At 37.4% G+C, this 22,167-nt stretch overlaps 1 protein-coding gene and 1 pseudogene across 5 annotated transcripts in view; both read left to right on the top strand.

The window, feature by feature from the left end:
* Window positions 1-22,167, top strand: part of GOLGA4 (golgin A4) — a 121,305-nt gene that overhangs the window by 30,187 nt on the left and 68,951 nt on the right. For 3 of the 5 annotated variants that reach the window (XM_028107079.2, XM_088026746.1, XM_088026739.1), the window contains exons 3-6: window positions 3,621-3,686; window positions 13,080-13,394; window positions 16,555-16,602; window positions 18,094-18,150. In XM_028107079.2, the coding sequence (XP_027962880.1) occupies window positions 3,621-3,686; window positions 13,080-13,394; window positions 16,555-16,602; window positions 18,094-18,150 (486 nt within the window). The remainder of the gene's footprint in view (window positions 1-3,620; window positions 3,687-13,079; window positions 13,395-16,554; window positions 16,603-18,093; window positions 18,151-22,167) is intronic. The other 2 variants (XM_088026743.1, XM_088026741.1) reach the window with 1 other exon arrangement.
* On the top strand, window positions 20,554-20,781 carry LOC148165078 (cytochrome c oxidase subunit 6C pseudogene; annotated as a pseudogene).

Here is a 22,167-nt window from a genome sequence, read left to right as displayed (position 1 = left end):
GAAATTAAAAACTTACAGATGTTTGATTACCCAGTAAGGATAGCTTTTTTTGTTGCATTGCACACTGACTGATTTGGGATTAAGGTTTTCTTAAATGATGAGAACTGGTTTAATTTACAAAGTAGCTTGTGATGAAATTAGAACATTTCTGTACTTAATCCAGGCAGCCAGTAAAAACTTGGTCTGCATATGGTCAGTAGCAATCCTAAATTACATTCTGAACTTGGGTGTTTTTTTTTTTAATTTTTAAAAGATTTTATTTATTTGAGAGAGAGAGAACAAATGGGGTGGGGGCATAGGGAGAGGGAGAAGCAGACTCCCCGCTGAACAGGGAGCCCAACATGGGGCTTAATCCTAGGACTCTGGGATCATGACCTGAGCCAAAGGCAGATGCTCAACCTTCTGAGCCACTCAGGCACCCTGAGTTTGGTTTTAGAGAAGAAAGCACCTGAGGGTTTTAGTGGTGCCCTAGCTTGGATCTTAGGGCAGAGGGTCTCTCCTTCGTCTGGCTGTAAGTAACACCTCACTATTTTCAAAACTGGTTTGAGAGGGAGACAGGAGTCCCAGTTAAAGATAACTTACCAATTTACTTTAAAAACACAAAATGATATTACTTTATACTTCATGTAATAGTAACAGAGACTTAAAAGAGCTCCAAGGCCCACTTCCATATACATAAAAGTAACTTTTTTTAAAAAAAATTTTTTTTTTTTTTGAGACAGGATGAGAGAGAGAGCACATGAGAGGGGGGAGGGTCAGAGGGAGAAGCAGACTCTCCGCCGAGCAGGGAGCCCGATGTGGGACTCGATGCAGGGACTCCTGGATCATGACCTGAGCTGAAGGCAGTTGCTTAACCAACTGAGCCACCCAGGCGCCCTACATAAAAGTAACTTAAGTACCTCTTCTATTGTGAAAAATGCTAATGATTTTAAAATAGAGGCTTTTTAACTATTTAAAAATAATTTAAGTAGACTAAAAGTCTTCATTAATCTTATTTAAATTTTGTTCAGATAAAAATTTCTCTCCATGTAACAAAGGGAAACCATAACATAACCTATAATGGAATACAGATTTAGTGAGGGTGTACTTATGAGTTCATCAGCTGTTGACTTTTAGCTAATTCAGTTTTTTGAAAAATGACCCCGAATTCTAAAAATTGCTTAGTGCTCAGCAGTCAATAAATAGTTGTTGAAAGATTGAACAAAACATAATTGAAGATAAGTCTGGCAGGGAACCTGTGTGTGCTCTTGAATTAGATGCACGTTAGAGTAGAAGAATTTTTCTCTTGTCTTAGAATTGCCTCCAGGAGAAAGTATTGGTGACAGTTGAGTATTAACATGAGTTGAGCTTCTCTCTGGGAGAAGGACTTCAGAAGTCTTTTTATACTGAAGGAAGTAACTGCATAAGGATTTGACAAGCATATACTGAACTTCTACCACCAGTCAGGCAGAAGTTAGGTCCTGGGGACCAAGACGAAAATACAGGGTTCCTGCCCTCCAAGAGTTTATAGTTTAGTATGGAGACACATGCTTGAAATACAAAGGAATTAAACCTTCACAGAAGAAAATATAGGCATAGGGAATGTGTTAGCCCTCAGGCAAGCCATATGAAGCTTCATTAAAGAAGCTGCATTTGAGAGTTGAAAGGTAAATGAGAATTTGGGCAGAAATGAAGAAGGCATTTCAGGTAGTTTAATAATCTTTAATTTGCTTATACAGTTTTGTAATTTAAATTTACAAGGTAACATGACCAATTCTTTCTTTAACTGCCCTGCATTTATTTAGATATATGGTATAATACATGTATTGAAATATATATGCAGGGAGGGAAAGTTTTTAAATGTTAGGTTGTGTTTGTCTGGTAGGGTGATAGGTCAAACAATTATAGAATAGCTTTTTGTATGGATCACAATCATGTGTCAAGTAACTTAAGAGTAGAATATGGACTCTCTCACCAGTCTTCCTCCTAACTTAAAATATTTTAGGGAACCATTTCATTTCCTTTCTCCATAATTTAACTGTTAATTTTCAACATATGGACTGAAAGACTTGTCAGACTCTATAAAGTATGTTTTTTATTGTATAGTGTGTAGCATAGTATATTTTTAGGGCCAGCAAGCATTAATTATCACGCTACACAAATATAGCCATATATACAACTTGCAGTTCTTTGAAATGGCAGAGAATAGGAAGATAAAAGTTATGTTCCCCCAACTTTTCTCCCCTGTGTAACTCAAAGGAAAATGTCTTGGACTGATAAAATTTGATGACTTTTTTTTTTCTTGCCCTGAAAGAGAGAGAGAGTGTGTCTGCATACGAGCAGGGGGTAGGGGGAGCAAAGGGAGAGGGAGAGAGAGAATCTTAAGCAGGCTCTCCACCCAAAACTCTTTTTATATTAGAGGGAGAAAGTATTTCAGTTGTTATTAGAGAAAAATCCAAACCAAAAGTGGAAGTAGTGATAGTGGTATAAGAACTCTCTCACGTCCCCCAGTATCCTCAGTTAATAACTCATGGCCATCTTATTTTATTGTCATACACCTGTGCTTCTCTAACCACCGACCCACACATGCACACCTCCCTTCCCCTGTCTCCATCTCTGTTGCATTATTAGCAAATTTCAAAACCTTATTCCATCTGAATGTTTTGGTATATATTTCTAAAAGATAATGACTAAAAATATATAACAATACATTTATCACATCTAAAAATTAATAATTTCTTAGTATCAAATACCTAATGAGAGTTCAAAAATTTGAGAACACTTGCAAAGCCAAGTGCCTTCTCCACTTATATTTAAGAATAAGTAAGGTCAGGTATTTGACCCTTCCTTGGTCCACTATGGAAATGTATGGGAAATGTCTAATTTAACTACCAACTTACTGAAACATAGTGGCTAGTATTTGCTCTAATGCTTAGTTTAAAACTTGAAAGTTATTTTATCATGAGCTACTTATATAGCTCTAATTTTGGTTAGTGTATTACGAAGGCAGTATAGAATTTTGAATCTCGAACAATCTCATTCATTATCATGGAACCAATGCCAGAATGATGTAGTGTCACTTAGAACATTCATCATACTAACAGAACAAAACAAAAAGCTTTCACGTGTGGAAGATTTTATAAGTTTTTCTGAAAATTACCATAATAATTTCATTTAGATTGCTGGTTTCAGATGAATGAGGCATTTCCATTTCTTGTTAGGAAGATGTGTTTCAGGTCTTAGCCCAAATAACTTTAATTTGAGTATTATCTTATCATAGGGAACATTTGACATTTTCCTGGATAGTTGTCTATTTGAATGAGTTTTGCTAATTGAATCCCTGATGTTAATTTTGTCATGGGAGACAAAACTGGGGACATTATAATGGGGAGAGGTATGTGATTAGTTTAAAATAAACTTTGCTACATACTAATCTTTGCTATTTAGTTACATAGAGCAAAATAAATTTTCTAAATACTCACCATACTAGTTTTGCCTTGCATGAAAACATTCTAATAAATGAACTAATTTTGTTTGATAAATGTATCTAATAGGTTTTGGTACTTGGTTTTTGTTCTTAACAGTTTTAAAAGCTTAGCTTTTTGTTTCTTTTCTTTATGATGTTTCTTTGTTTTTCTTAGAATGTATCTATCCAAGCCACGAAATCTTCCGACAGTGTTAATGGAAGTGAACCAACAACTCCTCAGGTCTGTTACTGATGTTATTTTAGAAAATAGCAATTCGTTTCAGAGTGTTGGTCAATCTATATTATTAGCACCTGACTTTCATTGAAATAGTGATGTCCATACATTTCATATAATATGTATGGTAAATCCAGGTTGGTTGATGCTTTCTTGGAAACAGTTTTAAATGAAAGTAGTTCATGTATATACACCAGTCATGTAACATGCCATTGTTATTCACTTAAAAAATTAACGGCAGTGAAGAGAAAAATTTTGAAAAAAAGGAATCTGACTTTATAGTTGTAAAAGATTATGAACAGTTTATATCTAAAGACATTGAGTTCTTAATTTAGAAGGTGGGGATATGGAGGAAATGGGATTTCTCTTAAAGTTGGCTCTAATGCATAGTATTTTACTACTAGAAAACTTGTGTTATCTTTGATTTAGAAGTTATTTGGGGAGTACAGCTCAAGTGACATTTTTTTGACTCTTTCCAAAAAAGAAAGAAAAAATTCATTAAAAACGTCATAATGGCAGCAGTGTCTGAGATGAACATTTGTTTACTTTGCCTTTGATGATGATATAATCATTAACCTGGCCATTCTCAGCAGTCTCTAATGTAGGGCAAAAACATTTTTAATCTGTGAACCTGGAGCATATATGTAGACGATTTATGAACTAAATGATTTATGAACTAAATTATGTAGACTAAACATTCTAAAGTATTGTCTAGCAAGCGTACGGATTATAGCTTCCCAAACTCCATGAACAGATTCTGTGAACTGAGAACCTCATTCCTTTCACTGGGGGGTGGTTAAGTTCTAGGCATAGTCCAAGTCCCTGAGCTTGTTGACTCTGGCTTTGCCCAGACTCCCTAGTTAATTCAAGGTCCTCTACAAATATATCATTTTCTATGAGCGCCATGAAGTAGGGGTAAAATATTTGGAGATACCAATGGTACTGGACAGATCCAGTGATCTTTAGTGAATATTATTAAAAAATATTATTTAGAATGCCTATTTTCCTCTCTCTTAGAATAGTCCAAAAAGACTAAATACTGTTATGAATACAAAAACTAGAATGAATGATAACCAGCTTTATAACACATTCAGGAGAAATTTAAGTTTTCATTAAGGTGAAGAATGAACATGCATAATATTCAGGAAGTAAGCCCACTGAAGGCTTTGAAATTTCTTTAAGAAATACAACTATTTTTCTAAAAAATAATAAAGTAGTATTTAGTATGTGTCTGGCATTGTTAAACATTTTACATATATGATCTCATTTGATTCTAATAAGGGAGATGCCTTTACTCAGAGTCTATTTTTCAAACATTTTTTTAAAAGATTTTATTTATTTGAGAGAGAGAGAGAGACAGACAGAGAGAGCACACAAGCAGGGGGAGCCGCAGAGGGAGCCACAGAGGGAGAGGGAGAAGCAGGCTCTCCACTGAGCAGGGAGCCTTATGCGGGGCTCGATCCCAGGACCCTGTGATCATGACTTAAGCCGAAGGCAAATGCTTAACCAACTGAGCCACCCAGGTGCCCCGCAGAGTGTATTTTTAAACACATTTCTGACAAGTTGGTTGTTGGCTGTTATTAGCAAATTGGGAATAATGTATATTCTTAAAGGGGGTGGAATGCTTACTATAATTGGGCATCTTGACAGCAGCAGGAAATCAGAGTTGACACCAAGGTAGAAGAAGAGATGGTACAAAGCAAGCCCAAGAGTTCGTAAGCATAGCTGCCTGTGATCCCCTTATTACTGGGTCAGACATCCTACGTAAATCAGTTGGTTTTGGCACACAATATCATGATTTAACAAGCATTTACTCCTTTTTTCTTTTCATCACAGTATATTATGAAAATTTTCAAACACATAGAGAAATAGAACTTTAGTGTGAGCATCTGTGTACCACCCAGATTCTATCATTGGTACTTTATTATACTTGCTTTATCACAAATCTGTCCCAGTATACATTCTTCTATCTGCCCCTCAATCCATTTTACGTTTTTGATGTATTTCAAAGTAAGTTGCAGGTCACAGTATCCTTCCCCCTAATATTTTAGCATGTACATCATTAATCAGAGTTCAGTATTTGTATTTAAGTATTAATGCTTTAATTAATTTAAGAAGAGAGAAATACCATATATAAGAATTAATTCTCAAGTTAAAAAAAACAAGTTAAATCAAATTTTAAGGGACCTTGATATGGAATTGATTAGTTTCAGAGGTTTAATTAGTGGTATAATTATGTATATAGCTACTCATGACACACAGCCTAGTGGTTCTATAGGAATGAATCATGATGAAAATTTACTTTAGTTAATTTATCTGACGAAAAGGGAGTTATCTCCCTAGATTTTTTTTTAGATTGAAGTATAATTGACATACAATATACCTTTAGTTTCATACTAGGTGCACATCATAGTGATTTGATATTTTTATATGTTAGGAAATGATCCCTCTGATTAGTCTAGTTACCAGGATCTGTCACCATACAAAGTTATTACAGTATTACTGTGTTCCCTATGCTGTACATTACATCCCCCTGACTTCTTTCTTTTATAACTGAAAGGCTCTACCTATTAATTCTCATTATGTATTTTGCCTTATTCCCCAGACCCCTCCCCACTCTGGCAACCAATAGTTTGTTTCCTGTATCTTTGAGTCTGTATTGTTTTATTTTTTTTTTAGATTCTACAGATAAGTGAAATCATAGGGCATTTGTCTTTCTTTGTCTGAGTTACCTCATTTAGCATAATACCGTCTAGGTCCATCCAGGTTCACAAATGGCAAGATTTCATTCTTTTTATGTAGCTAAGTAATATTCTTATATATATATATTCCTGTAATATTCCTGTTATATATATAATACATATATATATATCACATCTTCTTTGTCCATCTATTGAAGGACACTTTAGATGTTCCTTCTGTATCTTGGCTAATGTAAATAATGCTGCAGTGAATGTAAGGATACATATATTTTCTTTGAGTTGGTGTTTTCATTTTTTTGTTTCAGATAAGTACCCAGAAGTGGAATTGCTGGATCGTATGGTAGTTCTATTTTTAATTTCTATTTTTTGATGAACCTCCATACTGTTCTCCATAGTGGCTGTGCCAGTTTACATTCCCACCAACAGTGAGCCAGGGTTCCCTTTTTTCTACATGCTCACCAGCACTTGCTATTTTTTGTGTTTTTGATAATAGCCAGTCTGACTACTGTGAGGTGATACCTCGTTGTGGTTTTGGTGTGCATTTCCCTGATGATGGTGAGCATCTTTTCACATGCCCATTGGCCATCTGCATGTCTTCTTTGGAAAAATGTCTATTCAAGTCCTTGCCCATTAAAAAAATTTTTTATATTGTGTTAGTTCTTTATATATTTTGGATATTAATCCCTTATCAAATGTATGATTTGCAAATATCTTTTCCAATTCAGTAGGTTGCCTTTTTGTTTTGTTGATGGTTTCCTTCACTGTGCAAAAGCTTTTTAGTTTGATGTAATCCCATTTGTTTATTTTAGCTTTTGTTACCCTTGCTTGAGGAGACTGGCCCAAAAAAATACTGCTAAGACTGATGTCAGAGAGCTTACTGCCTATCTTTTCTTCTAGGAGTTGTGTCCTTTTTTGAGGTAAATTTTAAGTAAAATGAAATATATAATCCTCAAGTGTGCATTAACTGAGTTTTAACAAATATATATGCCAAACCCATATGCTAAACGCATACAGAAATATAGAACATTATCAACACCCCAGAAAGTTCCTTTATGGTTCTTCTCCCTCCTAGAGGCAATCTTTTAAAAATTTTTTCCACCATACCAAGTTTTGCTTGTTTTAGAACTTTATATATAAAGTAGCCTCATGTATGTAGTATGTACTCTTTTGTAGGACTTCTTTCACTCACCATAGTGTTTTTGAGATTTCATCCACGTTATTGTGGTTATCAGTAGTTTGTTCCTTTACATTTTCGTATAGGATTCCTTTGAAGAGATATTGTACAGTTTATTTACCTGTTAATGGACACCTAGGCTGTTTCCAGTTTTCGACTATTATGAATAGAACTACTAAACATTATTGTAGAAATCTTTTTGTGGATGTGTGTTTTCATTTCTTCCTTTTTCTTTTTGACTTATGGATTGTGTACTAATACTTTTTGATGATTTCTAGAATAACATATACTGTATCTGTAAAATGATGTGCTTGATACATCTCGTTTTGACCAAAACACTGAATGTTTAAATATCTCTTATTAGATCATCATTATCATTTTGATAGATTAAGATACAACTGAACAAATGTGTACTAAGTAGCTGCTTTATGGAAAGCACTGTGGCAAGGAGACAGAGATAGGGAATATGGATTCTTTTCTAAATGAGCATAAAGTCTGGGGTGAGGGTGTGTGTGAAGAAGAGATAATGACAGGAAAACTTAGTGCTTACTGCATATAATACATTATTTTAAATATTTTAAATGTTTTCATTCATTTAATTCTTATATAACAATCCTACTAGGGTAGTACTCTTATTATTTCCATTTTGAAACACAGAGGCCTTAAAACTACAAACTACCAAGTGGTAACGCTGCAATTCACATCAGGGAATTTGGTTCAGAGTCTGTGTTCTTAATCACTGTGCTGTGATGTCACTGTAGTTATTCTGGGGCATAAACAACTCAGTTGTTATACCAGCATGTAAGTAACTAATGGTGAGTCAGAATGCAATAAGCGCTCCAGTAATGGTTCTAGTAAAAGCTAAGGCCATCAAGAGAGGTTACTTCTGATGAGTGAGATCTGAGGTTTCCTAGAAGAGCTGACATTTGAGCTGAGTTTTGAAGGATGTCTGGATTTTCCTATGCAGGAAAATTATGGGCAGTGGTACAGAGGCACACAATGATGCATTTGTTCCGGGGCAGGAAGTTGCCTGTTATGACTCAAGGTTTTGGTACATGGAGGGGTGAATTTACACAGAAAAGGGTCTTGGGAAATGGGAACCGTAAATATAAGCTAAGGATTTTGAACTTTATATTAAATGAGAACCCAGGTTAAGAATTGGAATGAAATGGTCTGGATGATGTTTTAGGAAGACAAGTCTGTGGTGACAGTGCAACAGGGTAGATTGGGGTAAGAGATTAGAGGCAAGAGAACACAAGGCTGCTGCAGGTATCCAGCTGATACGAGGATAAGGGTCTGAACAAGAACAGTGTTGGGGGAATAAAAGGAGGGGTTGAAAACAGGGTCAAACGGGAGACAGAAAGGAATTAAAAGTAACTCTGATGTGTTCATTTATTTTTGCATATATATTTCTCCTTCTCTAACCCCCTTCAGTTTTTTCAAAAATGAATTCTAAATTGGTGAATGTCTTTGGATCAGAAACCTGACAACAGTTGGCACGAGTGGGAGTTTAGTTTTTCACACATCAGAAGGCCTGAGGATTAAGGGCCCTTCTCCCTTCAGCCTCTTGTCCCCCCACATCCTTGCCACTGCCTTTCACCCTCACTACTACAAGTTGGCCTCCAGGAATTGCACCTTCATTTTAGACAGGAGGAAAGACTGAAGACAAGGACTAAAGCCATATTCCTTTTTATAAAGAAAATAATACCTGTCCTAGAAGGTTGTATTTTATAGATTTCCACTTAGTGTAAATAGTACAATAGTGGCTGAACTTATTATACCTTTGTAACCAACGCTCCAAATCAAGTAACAGAAATTACCAGTATCCCAGAAGCCCTTGTGCTCCCTTCCATTCCCTGCTCTTACTCCCAGGGGTAACTTCTATCTTTCATCTAGGTTAATTTTGCCCGTTTTTGAAATTTATGTAAGCAGAGTAAAAATGGGTACTCTTGTGTCTGTCTTCTTTTGCTCGGTACTTTATTTATGAGATTCATCTATATTGTCGTGGTTGTAAACCATTCTCATTGCTGTCTAGTATTCCATTGGTGAACAGACTGCAATGTATCTATTTGGTTATTCATAGTCATCAACAGTAGCTTCAAGTTTGGAGCTATTTTGAATAAGTTTGCTATAAACTATCTAGTTTGTCTTTTGTTGAACATATTTACACCTTTCTATTGAGTATATACATAGTAGTGAAATTACTGATTCAGATTGTGTACACGTGTTTAGTTTTAGTAAATACCGACAAATAGTTTTCCAAAGTGGACTGCTCCACATCCTTACCAATACTTGGTATTTTCCATAGTTTTAATTTTAGCCATTTTGGTGGACGTACGGTTGTATCTCCTGTGGCTTTAATTTGAATTTGGGAAGGTGAATGTTTTTACCTGGGTGTATTGTTACTCTGAACAAAATTGGGGTCTGGTAAAAAGAAAGAAAAGAAGATTGGATATCAGATGGTAGCCAGTATATGTTGTTCACCTTAAGCCAGTCATACTTCGGAGTACTGCATATGTATTGATTTATTACTCCTCACAACTACCCTATGAGGTGAGTAGTTGCTATCCGCATTTTACATATGAAGAAACAGAAGCACAGAAGGTTAAGTCACTTGTTTAAGGTCATATTGCCAGTAAATGGGAGAGCTAAGATTTGGTCCCAAGATGTCAGGTTTCATAGCCTGTGCTCTTAGCTACCGCATCATATAATCAGAAGACTCTGCCACATAAGCTTGTATATGACATTCTTATTTGTAAGTTTGTTTTTTGTTTTAGTCTTCTTTCTCTAATATTAATGACAATTGCTAATGTTTATTGAGTATTTGCTACATTGTAAGCACTTTGCATGTATTAACTCCTTAGTCCTTGTGGCCTCCATATGAGGTGGCTGGTATGACTATTATCATCATATAATTATTTTTATCATCCCCATTTTACAGAGGGGGAAATAAGACTAGTGAAGTGATTTGGTCAGGGGCATGTAGAACATAGTGGTGGAGCCAGGGTTTGAACTCAGGCACCCTTACTCAACAGTCCACAGGCTGAATCACTATACTCAAACATGTTACTTCCCAGTGTGGTGGAGGTGGCAGTTATTAAGTGTATCAGCTTCTGCAAATACATGTCTTTGACATTGTTCATTAGCTTTTGGCTGACTCTAAACCAGCTATTTCTAGTGTTATTCAAACTTGCTTCACCTGTTTGTCCTAGGGCAACTTACCGTGTGAAGGGAAAAGCACTTTTGGCTTAGGTCAGAAGTGGCTGGTAATGGAATATCAGTAAAGCAGTTCTTAAAGGTTTTTGAGCATAAAGGTCTCTCCTCTTCCTTAAGACTTTCTCCATCTCCCCCCTCCCCTAATATACGGGCAAAACTTACACATTATGAAAAAAAACCCTAGAAAGTACAAAAAAATATAAAAAATGAAAATTTAAAAAACCACCTAAAATTTTACCACACGGCATCACTCACTGTTAACTTTTGGTGTTTATTCTTAATGATCTGATTCTAAGGGTGTTTGTGTGAACATACACATATGTTTACACATATGCATGTATATTGAAAAGTACATGTCGTTGCTTTAAATCAAAATGAGTTCACAATATGCATATTGTTTTCTAACTTGGTTTTTCCCATTTAATAGTATGTCTTGAACCTCCCTTCATGTATTATAATTTACATCATGTATCCTCTAGTGGTGTACATTTGGGTTTCTTCCAGTTTTGACTATTACAAACAACCTATGATAAATCTCTGTGCATATGAAGGGGGTGGGGCATGTTATCCCCTCTTACTTACTCCCACCTTGCCTAATACTATTACTAAATCTCTAAAATCCATGAGTAAAGTATTCTTGGTTTGATTTTTAAAATTGGATACTAAAGAGAATCTTTTTCTTTTCCTGTAATCTTTGCCCACACATGACCTCAGTCTTCTCTGAGCATTCATTCCTGGCATTGCTGAGATCTTGCAGGTGACCCTGTGGCACTAATGAGAATGAGTTTGTTGGAAGCACCTGTTAAATACTGACTGCTGTAACCTGAACAAAATACTGTAGTTTAAAGCAGGTTGTTGAATTACACTATTTTTCATTGTTACTAATGAAATGAATGTTACTTGGGTGCCTGGGTGGCTCAGTTGGTTGAGCGACTGCTTTCGGCTCAGGTCATGATCCTGGAGTCCTGGGATTGAGTCCCACATCGGGCTCCCCGCTCAGCGGGGGGGTCTGCTTCTCCCTCTGACCCTCTTCCCTCTCGTGCTCTCTGTCTCTTATTCTCTCTCTCTCAAATAAATAAATAAAATCTTTAAGAAAAAAAGAAATGAATGTTACTCAAATTAAGAGAACAGCTCTTGCTTATCACTTTTTTTTTTAAAGGATTTTATTTATTTGACAGAGAGATAGCACAAGTAGGCGGAGTGGCAGGCGGAGGGAGAAGCAGGCTCTCTGCTGAGCAGGGAGCTGGACGCGGGGCTCGATCCTAGGACCCCAGGATCATGACCTGAGCCAAAGGCAGCTGCTTAACCGACTGAGCCACCCAGGCACCCCTGCTTATTACTATTTCTAACATCAGACTTAGTGATCTGTGCAGAGGGACTCTGTGCAGAGGGACTCAAGCTCAGACTTTTCAGCTGCCCTCCATGATTTTTTAATGCTTATTTTTATTTTTTATCTTATATTTATTTTTATTCCCAGTAGACAGAATGATAATTAGAGCAGAGCTGGATGCCACTAGTCAACTCTGCCTGGCATTCTCTTATTGAACAAAGTGGGCTCACTAAGCATTACCCTCACCTTTCCCCCATTCCCCTCTTTTGTTGAAGGGAGTGATGAGGAATTAGCACCTCCATACAGACTCAAGGTAAAGCCCACTTGATTTCAGCCACACACTTCACACTTCATATTATATACTCTGCTTTTAGGCACTGGGTATGTACTGCTGATGCAGATAACACTGCTTCCAAGGATCTTACAGTTGAGGGGACGAATCCTCACAGCATACCTGTGAGGTCAGCTGGGAAAGCATGGCATCCGTCTTTTTTACAGATGTGCAAACTGAAGGGAAATGACTTAGTGAAGCTTGTTCCACTGTTTGGTGACGAACCTGGCACCTACACCTGAGTCCTCTGACTCCAGGTCCAGTGCTTTTTCAGAAATAACGAGATGTCTCTTGTTTTTCAGAAAACAATGTATTATGTACAATGTCAGGAATATAAATTGAATTTGTTAGAGCCTTTTTTTAAAAAAAGATTTTATTCATTTGAGACACAGAGAGAGAGAGAGAGCATGAGCAGGGGGAGAGGCAGAGGGAGAGGGAGAAGCAGGCTTCCTGCTGAGCCAGGAGCCCAATGTGGGGCTCAATCCCAGGACCCTGGGTTCATGACCTGAGCTGAAGGCAGACGCTTAACCATCTGAACCACCCAGGCACCCCATGTTAGAGTTTTTAATAGATTATTTATGGTGATAGAGAATACTGAAAGTCTAAATGTGCATTTTAACCATGTTTCGTTGGATTTCGGTTACAGTCTGGTGACATGCAGTCTTTTGCACAGAAGCTCCAGCTCCGGGTGCCTTCTATGGAGTCTTTGTTTCGAAGTCCACTAAAGGAATCTCTCTTCCGATCTTCTTCTAAAGAGTCTTTGGTACGAACATCTTCCAGAGAGTCCCTGAATCGATTTGACCTGGACTCCTCTGTGGCCACCTTTGATCCATCGTCTGATATGGAGAGTGAGCCCGAAGACTCACTCTCCAATTTAGACAGTCTCAGCAAAGAACAGTTGATTCAGTGGTTGCGAAGAATGGAACGAAGGTTGAATAGCTACAAAGGAAAATGTTCTGAGGTAGGGGCTGACTTTTTTGCCTATATGAAATATTTTCCCATTGTTCTCTGATTCATGTTACTGTATGGCTTTTATTCTTGTGGTTGCTTAAACTGTTGATTCCCTAGATACACTGATTACGAAGGGTGGGTAGTTTGTGGCATTATCTAGTTAAAAGATTTTCAGGTGAACAGAAGCCCTTTGGCAAGACATTTAGTAAAATTTTGGAGAGGATCACTGTCTGTAGCTTTCTGGTTTGCACATTCTGTGCCCCTTTTTTCCCCCAGCCCCTCTCTCCAACATTGCTTGGACACTTAGTGCACAGTGCATCGTCTTTCCTCCTCACATCCCCTCCCTTGTTCATCCTCTAAGTGCTATAGTTCCAAAATGACCTCTTCTGCCAACCAGATTTTCATTACTACTGATCCCAGTTATGTTTTAGGTAGTCTGATTTTCTGACACATTTGGTTCATGCTCATTATACCTACATTTAAACTTTGCCTCAAATGAATCTTTAACTGCTAAACCCCCTGAGGATGACTCTCTGTGGTCTAAGAGAGGAGGAAGTAGTCCTGCCCCATCTCTCTTTTCTCTTCTTCCTTTTGGGCTGAATTATATTAGTTGCCCTGTGTAGTTAAAACAATTTATCTTCAGGAAAGCCTTTCTGGAGCAAGTTGCCCATGGATTTTTTTTTTTTTAAGACAATGCGTAATGTTTTATTGTCTTAACAGTTTGTAACCCAGCATTGTAGTTAACTTTAAGTAATGAATAATAAAGTTCAAGGTTCGTATATAAAGTTAGCCATAACTTCTATTCCCAGTTATGGCTACAATATGTGTAGTTTTACCCTGCAGCCAAAAATAGCAACAGAAACCCCTAATGAAACATATAAAATATCTTTTTAAAACTAGTACTGACAAAATAGAAAGGAAATATTAGGCGAAAATCTATCAGTTGGCTGGACTCTAGAGATGTAAACAGAGCATTAAAGCCACCTATTTCATGAGGTACTTGTGGAATCAGGCAACTTTTTCCTTTAAATTTCTTTTTTTTTTAAAGATTTTATTTATTTGAGAAAGAGAGAGTGGGGGGAGGGGCAAAGGGAGAGAGAGAGAGAGAGAATCTCAAGCAGACTCCTGGCTGACCACAGAGCCTCATGCGGGGCTTGATCTCACGACCCTGAGATCATGACCTGAGCCAAAATCAGGAGTTAGACGCTTAACCGACTGAGCCACCCAGGTGCACCATTTATTTTTTATTTCTATCCAAGTTAATAATGGTCCTGAATTTGTTGTTGTTGACTTACCCATGGCTTCTGAGTTTGAAGCTGGGGCAGTAGTATAATTAGTATTTAAGTATGCAAGACACTATGCATTTTATGTTTATAGTGCCATTGAATTTTACACCGTCTCTGTGAAATAGATATTAATTAGCTCTGTTTTGTAGAATAGGGATTAGAGACTCCTAGAGACTTAATCATAGAGTTTAAATAATGTGCTTAAAGTCACATAGGTAGCAGTTAACAAACTGTGGATTTGATTTTAGGTCTTTCTGGTGGTTTCCATTCTTCTGTGCCACCCCAAGTCGAGTCATGCAGCTTATTAGGGATGAAAAGAGCACGTAGTCTTTGTTTTTTTTTAAGATTTTACTTATTTATTTGACAGAGAGAGACACAGCGAGAGAGGGAACACAAGCAGGGGGAGCGGGAGAGGGAGACGCAGGCTTCCCGCTGAGCAGGGAGCCCAACGTGGGGCTCGATCCCAGGACCCCGGGATCACGACCTGAGCCGAAGGCAGACGCTTGACGACTGAGCCCCCCAGGCGCCCCGAGCACGTAGTCTTTGTCTGTCTTTCCTTGGCACTGTAGGTAACCAGGATAAAATAGCGCTGTAAGGGACATCCAATCGTTAGGTCGCTCTTCACCTGTACTGCTCCCCACTCTTTGAATACCATTTTCCTATCCAGCAATAAGGGTGCCTAGCTTAAGGTCATAAGAGCAGGAGGATCTTGGTCTTTGGCAGAATTTTTTTTCTTCTTTATTGCTTTACTTACCTTCCATTGCTGCTTGCCTCTCAACTCAAGACATCAGCAGATGTGTTTGGGGGCACACAGCAACCTTCCAAGGGAAATGGCAGGGCTCAGAACAGGGGAGTACTTCCTCCCAAAGCTGTAGCCTATGTCTTCAGAGTCCTCTTGTACTTCTAAAGTGGGGTCCAAATAATTTAGTGGAGTCATGTGCTTATTTTTCAGATGAATAATGCTAATTAATAGGTTAAAAGATTTGTTAATCCGTAATTTCATCAGGTTGTGCTAGAATGTTCAAATATCCTATTTAATTAGGTTAAATGTTTAAACATCTCTTTAGGACCCAAATTACCAGTTTTCATATGTTGGTTATAAGTTCCTTTCCTCAGATTTTTACCTAGCCATAGTCACAGTTCCTATAATCAGAGACTTTTAGAGACGAATTACATGGTCTGTAATAGCCCAAAGCAAGAATCACCTGATGAGCTTGCTAAATAAACACATATCCTGTCCCCCCTCCACCCCCAGTCTCATTCACTTAGTTTGGGGTGGGACCCAAAAATTTCTCCTAGCAAGCCCCCAGGGGATGCTGTTGCTGGTGGTGACTACAGTTTGAGTAGTCTCTTCCCCTTAGGCAAATTGGCTTTAATCCCTACCCCATTCATAATTAAGTACTGAAATTTGAAGATTTATTTATTTGAGAGAGAGGGAGAGAAAGGGAGAGAGCACTGAGCCGAGCCGGGGGAGGGGCAGAGGGAAAGAGAGACAGAGAGACTCTCAGACGCCCCCCTTGAGTTCAGAGCCCAACGTGGGGCTAGATTCTAGGACCCTGAGATTGTGACCTGAGCTGAAACCAAGAGTCGATGCTCAACTGACTGAGCCATCCAGGCGCCCCTAAGTAGTGAAATTTAAAGATGTATGTGTCTAAGGTGAAATCAAGTACAGATTTAATATCTTTATTTATAGTCAAGTTACATTTTACTTTCTAGAAACATTTCTAATGTTTGTTTTGACTGTATATGCATCTAGGTTGAATTATCTATAAAAGGATTCTTCCGATTTGTGTATTTTTTTACTTTTGTAAAGATATTTTAGCAGAGTTTAGAATATTTATTTAGGAATGACTGATGTTATTGGTGATTTTGTCTTTATTTTAGTTTGTTATAGCTTATCAGACTCTTCAGAGAGAGAAGAAAAAGTTACAAGTAAGTGATATCTTGGCTGTGATATTGATTCATACATAATTTAAAAATTAGAGTCTTATTGTAAGATAGTTCTGACCCTCACTTTTAATAATTCTCCATGCGATCCATGTATTTAACCTATTTTACTACTGGCAATTTTAATAAAGAGAGTGAGTGGAAAATTCCAGAGATTTTACCTCTGGTAGGGATGGGCTTTTTTTGTTTTGGATCCCGGCAGTGTTCAAGAGGTTTGGATTTAAGGCATGTTTGCCTCTTTCAAACATGCTTTCTAGTGTCTTGGTCTGCAGGTTGAATCTTTGTTTTAGTTGTAGAGACATACAACCTTCTAAGCTTTCCCTTCTGTTTTTGAAATACCTGCAGACATTTCTGTTCCATATCATTCTATCAGGGTCCGAACACAAGCATCCTCTCTCTTTTTTCCTGAGGCTGCTTCTTGTAAAGCTCTTGGTCAAGTATGTGGAGAAGGAGGAAGCCATTAAGCTCTTCTGGGTGACCCACCTTGGCCCCACTGTGTCACCCTGTCCCGTGGCTAGACATTTCCCACCAGGTAGCCCAGGTGATAATTCACAGGTCAGAGCTAAGGGGAAGTATCCACTCCACTTCAAACAGTGCCATCAGTTTGCTGTGCTAAGATACATAAATATTTATCATTTAGAATAATGCTTTACTAATTTCTGCTTCTGTCCTGTCTTGAGAAGGATGGAGAATTATATTCTTATATTTGTTAGGGGATAGCATTCTGTATCTCTGCTGTATCACTTATAAACATTTTTAAATCTTTTAATGGTAAAATATATAGAAAATCATGCACAAAAAATATAGTCTTATTTTTTACAGTAGAAGTTATTTAAAACAGTTTAGCATTTTGTCCCATCTAAAAACACTAATTACATAACCAAAAAGTTATTTGTAAAGTGAATTTTGGTAAAATTAATTTCCCCATGTACATTATCTTAAAATATTTAATCTACCATAAATAATCTCCATTAAGTACAACATTAAATTTCCTGGCTTTGTTCTGGAGTATAATCAGTTCAGAATTGGTAACACCAGTTATTTATTGCTGATTCAGTGTTCTCATTGTCTATAACAAGTGTGAAAATTAGATTATTACAAATAGAGTTTTTAGTTTGACAGTGTTCTCTTAAACATGAGGTCTTTTGAAGTGGAGGGTAGCTCTGATTTAATCCATTGTATTATTAATATTCCATAAATTCATGCTTAAAAGTTCATCTTATTCCCACTTATTCCTACTGTTTGGGGGTACCTTGCTTGGGTCTCTATGAATTGTCTCTCGAGTTTTATTTCTAGATGTATGTAATTCTACCACTAAGTGGCGGTAGAGAACTGTAGAGAACTGTGGTTGTATAGTCCCAGTGTAAAGAATGTTGAAGATAAAGTTCAATGACTTGTGCTCTTTTTTACTTGCTTTTCATTACTATGTCATGCAGTTGTTTGAACCAGCTTTTTTTTTTCTTTTTAAAATTAAAGGGTATATTAAGTCAGAGTCAAGATAAAGCACTTCGGAGAATTGGAGAGTTAAGAGAGGTAAGTCGTAGTGATTATTTGAGAATTAAATCTCTCATTTTTATCGTAACTCTTATACTTGTTGGGATAGTTTCATATTTACTTCATTAGTTATAGTAAAAACCAATCAGCCCAACCCCTAAGACCAGAGATCAATTCTTATGGTTTTATTTGTGTGGTTTCCCTAAGATATATGCTGGTGGAATTTATGACATAAGAATGCCTTATTTAGCAACAGAATATCATTTGCCAGCTTGACAGTCAGTGGCAACTTCCAAGGCTAACCTGTCTCTTCTATTAGGTATTTGAGGCTTCTTTTCATTGTTCCTAGCCAACAATCTTGATAAAATTAAATAAAAATTATGTTCCTTGTAATTTTGGGGGATAATTTTTACAGTGAAATATTAGAGTCCAGGCAGATATTTATCATTTGGAATCATACTTGACTCATTTATGTTTCCGTCCGGTCTTGAGAAGGATGGAATATTGGCTAGCGGGTAGGATTCTATGTCACTGTGATATCATTTAAACATTTTGAAATCTTTTAATTGTAAAAATATTTTAATTGTAAAGTACAACAAATTTAGAAAATCATGCACAAAAATATATAGCTTATATGTATATGGTGAACACTCGTGTAACCACGACTAAGGCCAAGAAATAGAATGTCGCCAGTCACCCTGAGAGCCCCTCTGTGTTTCCCAGGCCAGTCATAGCCCCTCCCTTTCTCCAAAAATAACTACTGACTTTTGTTGTGCTTCCTTGTGTCTCTTTAAGGTTTTATCACCGAAATGTGAGCCTCTAGGTACTACAGTCATGCCCATGTAAAAATTGTTTTGATACATCTTTTAAGTCTTCTTTAAATCTATATATCCCTGCTGCATCTGTTTTTGTTACAGGTCACCTGTCGAAGAACCTGATGATAAATTAGAAGACCCCAAATGACTCATTTGCCTTATTCCAGCATTATAAACACAACACTCTTAGAATAACAATACTATCACCATCAATTATGATTACTGAGATTAAATAAATTTTTATATACTATTTCTGTTTTCCACCTTTAAAAATCTTTTTCCATATCTATACTGTTAGATCATAAGCCATTAAATATGTATTCTTTCCCTTTTAACCCTTGTGAAAACCCTCGTAGGAAATACTGGTCAGAGCCACAGATTGATAAGTTTTAGTTCTTTTTTTATTTTTACTTATTTTTATTTTTTATTTTTAAGATTTTATTTATTTGACAGAGAGAGATACAGCGAGAGAGGGAACACAAGCAGGGGGAGTGGGAGAGGGAGAAGCAGGCTCCCCGCCGAGCAGGGAGCCCGATGTGGGGCTCGATCCCAGGGCCCTGGGCTCATGACCTGAGCCGAAGGCAGACGCTTAAGGACTGAACCGCCCAGGCGCCCCTAGTTCTTTTTTTATTATCTGCCTACTCGTATTAGTTTTCTTTTGCTGCTGCAGCAAATTACCACAAACTTAATGGCTTAAAACAACACAAATCTCAGAAATTTGACACAAGTCTTACCAGGCTAAAATTAAGGTGTCAGTTGGGCCGTTCCTTAATGGAAGTTCAAGGGGACAATCTGTTTCTTTGCCATTTCCGGCTTCTAGAGGCTGCCACGTCCTCTGATGCATAGTCGCTTTCCTTATCTTCAGAGCTATCAATGTTGCATCTCTGCCCATTCTACCATAATCACTCCTCCCCTTCTCTCTGAACTCAGTTGGGAAAGGTTCTGATTTTAAGGACCCATGTTATTAGATTGGTCCCACCCAGGTAATCCAGGATAATCTCCTTGTTTCAAGGCTCTTAATTTGATCACATCTGCAAATACTCCTAATATGTTCCAGTTTCAGGGATTAGGATTTGGAATCTTTGGGGCCATATTCTGCCTACCACCCTGCCTTTAGTCAAGACTATAATCAACGAAATGGCCAGGAGACAGCTTATAAAGGAAAGGAGGAGAAATAAGGGGTCTAGAGGCCATATAGTAAATTGCTGTTTGGTGCATATCTATACTGTTATTGTAGTAGCTAAGATATATTTCTGAATCAAAATCCTGGTTACAGTTACATGAAGAGAGATTTATTCAGTAATTTATATGTAAATAGTAGGTAGATAAGTGAAGGTCTGGATATTTTAAATTTTGTTCACAAAGAAAAAAATTTCCTTCAACTAAATAGTATAACCCATTAAATCATGACTAGTATTTAATTGAACATTCGAAGTGCTATATGTCATAAAATGTTCTGTTTCTTTGGAATTAAAGTCCGAATAGAAGTTACATACTGTTTCATTAGTACTTTATTGACTTAGACTGGGGCAAAACAGTATAATGTTCCTTATTTTGTTATATCAAGATACTCAAGGTATCAGGAAAGATGTTGGGTTTGAGGTTGGTGTTGAGGAGAGTAACTACCATGACTTCCCGTGCTCTGATGAAACCTCAGATGCGAGGCCTTCTGGCCAAGCATCTGCGATTTCATATTGTTGGAGTGTTCACTGTATCCCCGGGGGTTGCAGCATTCTGTAAGTCTGCTGTGGCCGAACCAAGAAAGAAGGCATATGCAGATTTCTACAGAAATTATGATTCCATGAAAGAGTTGGAGGAGATGAAGAAGGCTGGTATCACTCAGGGTGTAAAATAATTTTGGAATGTAAAGAATTTTTTTGGGTTGAGTTCCATGGAAGTTTGTCACTGACCTGTTTGGGTTATGGAATAGTTTCCCTTTATAAGTAAACAACTAACAAATACCGTGGGCAGTAAAAAGAAAAAAAAATTTTTTTCAGAAGATAGTCCTTAGTATTTTATATATTCCTCATGTTGTTATGAGTATATGCACGAGTAGAATCCATGAACATCTCTCCTAATATTTTCTAGGGAATGAAAGAAAACAACAGTTCTGTATAGGCAAATATTATGTCTTATGTCAGTTTCTAGCATATTAGAGATTTGTTAATGAATCAGATAAAGAAGTAAAAAGGTAAGCGAAAACATACCCCAACAGATACCCTGTAGTTTTCTTCGCCTGATTTTGAATCTTAACATCAAAACATAATAAATAGGAATATCATACTATGAGAAGCTATGAAAATTATGAGCTCATCCAAATAGATGGGGGGTTCTCTGATTTCCTTTTAAGGCCAGTTAAGTGGGGAATAAGTGAAGACATTATTTTAGATATTTCCTCCTTTCTCTGTCCTTCTGTCTGTGCATGGTGTGTTCTTTTTCTAGGCTCACCCAGATGCAGCTCGCTACGAGCAACTGCTGTTCTCAAAGCTAACTTCAGGGAGGGAGGGTTCATGTTTCTCACCTTGAAACACAACCAAACATAATGGGTAACATTAAGGCTGAGATAAAAAATAAATAGTTAATTAGTTGGGATATAAGTCGTTTTTTTTTTTTTTTTTAAGATTTTATTTATTTATTTGACAGAGAGAGACACAGTGAGAGAGGGAACACAAGCCGGGGGAGTGGGAGAGGGAGAAGCAGGCTTCCTGTGGAGCAGGGAGCCCGATGTGGGGCTCTGTTCCAGGACCCTGGGATCATGACCTGAGCCGAAGGCAGACGCTTAAGGACTGAGCCACCCAGGCACCCCTAAGTAGACAGTTCTTAAGTTTCTTTGTAGTCTTTACTGTTTATGGAGTGCTTTTTGGTAGAATAGGGTAAGGTAGCAGGGGGAGGGAGAAGAAGATATGATTAAAGATGCTGCCATTGTATCCAAGGACTTCTTATCTACATGGGGAGATGAAAACGTTTTAAAACCTGAAAACCATCATATAAATTGAGGAATTTTTGTTGGCTGTTAGGGATGGCATGTAACAGAGTCTAGTATGGTAGGATGTAGAAAATTATGTGGAAAAAATGAATTTTAAGGAAAGTAAAGGACTGCATTACTATTAAGGAGATGTGCAACTGTTTCATACTAAAGAATTGGCCTGTGCAAAGTCATGGAAGATAGTGCTTTCCAGACTTTTGGATTTCATGGACTGAAAAAACTACCTTCCAGTTCCTTCCAGATATGGGGGAAAGG

Source organism: Eumetopias jubatus, unplaced genomic scaffold (assembly GCF_037043125.1).
Source record: "Eumetopias jubatus isolate StellerSeaLion01/CBP00866 unplaced genomic scaffold, mEumJub1_p1.0 scaffold_1, whole genome shotgun sequence".
In the NCBI taxonomy this organism is placed as follows: domain Eukaryota; kingdom Metazoa; phylum Chordata; class Mammalia; order Carnivora; family Otariidae; genus Eumetopias; species Eumetopias jubatus.
This window is presented reverse-complemented; position numbering and strand designations above follow the sequence as displayed.